Source organism: Vitis riparia, chromosome 9, assembly GCF_004353265.1.
Source record: "Vitis riparia cultivar Riparia Gloire de Montpellier isolate 1030 chromosome 9, EGFV_Vit.rip_1.0, whole genome shotgun sequence".
NCBI lineage: Eukaryota > Viridiplantae > Streptophyta > Magnoliopsida > Vitales > Vitaceae > Vitis > Vitis riparia.
In genome coordinates this window covers 13,494,886-13,497,924 of record NC_048439.1, presented here as the reverse complement: position 1 = coordinate 13,497,924, position 3,039 = coordinate 13,494,886, and the positions used below count along the sequence as shown (strand labels likewise).

General features: G+C 34.8%; 1 protein-coding gene across 1 annotated transcript; it reads right to left on the bottom strand.

The window, feature by feature from the left end:
* Positions 1 to 1,183: 1,183 nt before the first annotated feature.
* On the bottom strand, positions 1,184 to 2,322 carry LOC117921836 (cyclin-dependent kinase F-4-like). The gene is given in 3 exon segments (XM_034839792.1): positions 1,184 to 1,310; positions 1,312 to 1,976; positions 1,979 to 2,322. Coding segments are annotated over 3 exon segments (1,080 nt in total). The 5' UTR covers positions 2,267 to 2,322.
* Positions 2,323 to 3,039: the final 717 nt, after the last annotated feature.

The window sequence follows — 3,039 nt, the reverse complement described above, 5'->3', positions numbered from 1 at the left end:
TAAAAATTAGGTAACATCTTTAACATGTCTAGATAAACATCCAATAGGCCAAATTAATCGATTATATTCCAATCAATAACAAATTTATTCATAAAGGGGTTATTTCACAGAAAAAAAAAAAAAAAAAAAAGTTAGCAAGCGATTAGAATAAAAGTTAAGTTTTGTCAAGAAAATTTTTAGAGAACATCTTCTATATGTCTAGTTTATCATGTAAGTGACCAAATTAATTAACCGGTCCTCATTTAGTACCAGATTTCATGATGATGATAATAGGTCTAGAATAGAGTATCTTTTAAAGGTATTCAACAATTGATTTTTACAATTAACTTATAGATGTCCTAAAATCATACAAAAATTCACACAACTATTTCAATGTGTTTATTTTATATTAAAAATAATCTAAGGATATAACACATTCATAACATATTTAAAAAATAAATAAACATATCTCAACTCTAGAAGAGCACTCATGCAATGGGTGCAAGAATAAATAAAATTATATCTTTTATTTCAGAAATTATTTATTAATATTTTATATCTCAAAAATTAAATTTAAGTCTAGATTAAAATAAAAATGTTCAAAGAAATTAAAGAGATCGTTTAGTAATTTAATTTTGTAAAACAAGACTAAATGTAAAAAACAAAGTGAAAACCGAACCTTCTGAAAAATTGATTTATATCTCCTAATTGGAAAATCATATTTGACCCAAGAAAGATGCTAAAATCAAGTTCAAGGAGTCTAGAATGTCATAGAATAGTTAGAAAAATTTAAAGGGTTTCTAAGTTGTCAGATTCCAATTTACAGATGTAGAAGTACAATACACTATAATGAAAAATTATAAACTAACTAAAACGAATTAGGATAAATCAAGACAAATTCAAAATAAAAACTGCATCACCTAGAAGCCAATTTACCAAAAATATAAGAAATACTCAAACTAAAAGAATGGGATCAAACCAAATCAAAGCATGAAGTATAACACCAAGGATCGATTAAATTAAGGATGAAAAATCATAAATGGACCTAAACTAATAGAACAAATATAAACTAAACTAAAACAATAATTTAAAAAAGAGAACTTACCTTCCACCGTGTAAGAGGGGCTGCTGTTAGAAAGCTCTTAATCCTTCCAATCGGATGCTTTATATGCTGTATGTTCTAAATGAAAATCCCGAGACGTCCTCAAAGTGGCAGCTTGTTGTCATTTGCATGGTATGGTTGATATCTTGGCTGCTTAGGAGAGCTCTTCAAGGATTTATCATTCTTATAAACATCCTGATTATTCATTTCCAGCTTGCGTTGAACACCTCCTAGCAGATTTCTGCTCCAAAGCTCCCTTTGTTTCACCAGATGGGGGTGTCCTAGTCACAGCAGTTCGAGGACGAAGGGATGGTGGGACATAAAAGCAACTCTGGAAGAAAGGATGCTGAAGAGCCTCCAAGGCTGTTGGCCTCTTGCAGGGATCCCATGAACAAAGTGAAGTAATAAGGCTGATTGCATCCTCACTTGCAGATGGTATCAATACAGAGAGATGAATACTAGAAAACTGTGGGAATTGGTAGTTGATAGCATTAGCAAGTTTAAGTCCCTCGGCCCATGAATTCCAAGTTGGACTGCCCATAACACTGCATATTTTGTAAATTTCATCTGCTTCACTCGATCCTGGAAAGAGAGGACGGAGAGTAAACAATTCAGCGATGATAGCACCCATTGCCCACATATCAACTGCAGAACCATATGTGGATGATTGAAGCAGAACCTCTGGAGCTCGATACCAGCGTGTAGAGACATATTCCGTGTATGGTGGTTGAGAATTGATCTTCCGAGCAAGACCAAAATCAGAAATTTTTATTACATCTTTTGTAACCAACAAGTTCTCTGGCTTGAGGTCGCGATGAAAATATCCACCCCTGTGCATGTAAGCAGGACCTTGGAACACTTGAAAGCACCCATTTCGAACTTCAGTTTCCAAAAAAAAAGCTTCCACCGATCTTTCATTAGTTGGTAAAGGTTGCATTCCATGTATTCAAACACAAAGTACAAAATATCATTTTCCCTAAAAACTTCCTTGAGCTTCATAATGTTTGGGTGGTTCATCTTTCTCAATGACTTGACTTCTCTCAGATTTAAACATTCTTCCCGGGAATAATATTTCCTCTTCATCTTTTTTATAGCAACAACTTCACCAGTCTGCTTATTTATAGCTCGCCAAACACTTCCAAATGTCCCATCACCAACTTCCTTGATTATCGTATACTTATCCATTCTTCTTGTAGCACAAGGCACAGATTTCAACGGATTGCGGCTCTTTGTCTTATTTAAGAAAAGAATGAAGAACACAGATGAATTTGCGTCATATGCCTTCAGTTGATAACTCGTAGAAAAAAACACTACAGAAAATAAATAAATTTCCTGGCTGGTCCGGCTGAATCCACCATTAATTTTCAAGGACAATGTGCAAGAGAGTGACACCAATACTTTTTTGATGGACAAGCTTCAGAGCCTTATTCAGAAAACACATTAAACCCATTGTTGGACGACAATAACAATGCATAGATTGCAGTAAAGATCGAGTGCAGAACATCCTGTGAGCAACTCAGTGACGGATCAGCGCAGAAAGACTCTTCTAGGTCAAAGAAGGAATCTCCGGTTCAAGATACAGTCGCTCAAGGCTACCAAAGAACTAAGAAGAATTATCACATTTATACTACTTCAAACTTGTTGCAGAATCTTCTGTTCAATTCATCTCTCACCCTCTAAAAGTATGCCTTCAGCAGCAATGATGAAGGAATAACTAAGAACTACTAAGTCTTTACAGATCCGATGCAACACATTATCTAATTATCAACTGAGTAAGCAAATTCTCATTCGTTTACTTGCAGAATTTGGCCCTCAGAAACTCAAGAAATTCTGAATGGATGTTGTATCAACAATGCATTGGAGAACTGCACTAAAGATCCAACATCTATCTCAGAAAAAAATCGCATTAGGCCTGTCGTGCTGATCATCTAAATAAAGCTGGGCGCTAAGTGCGATTG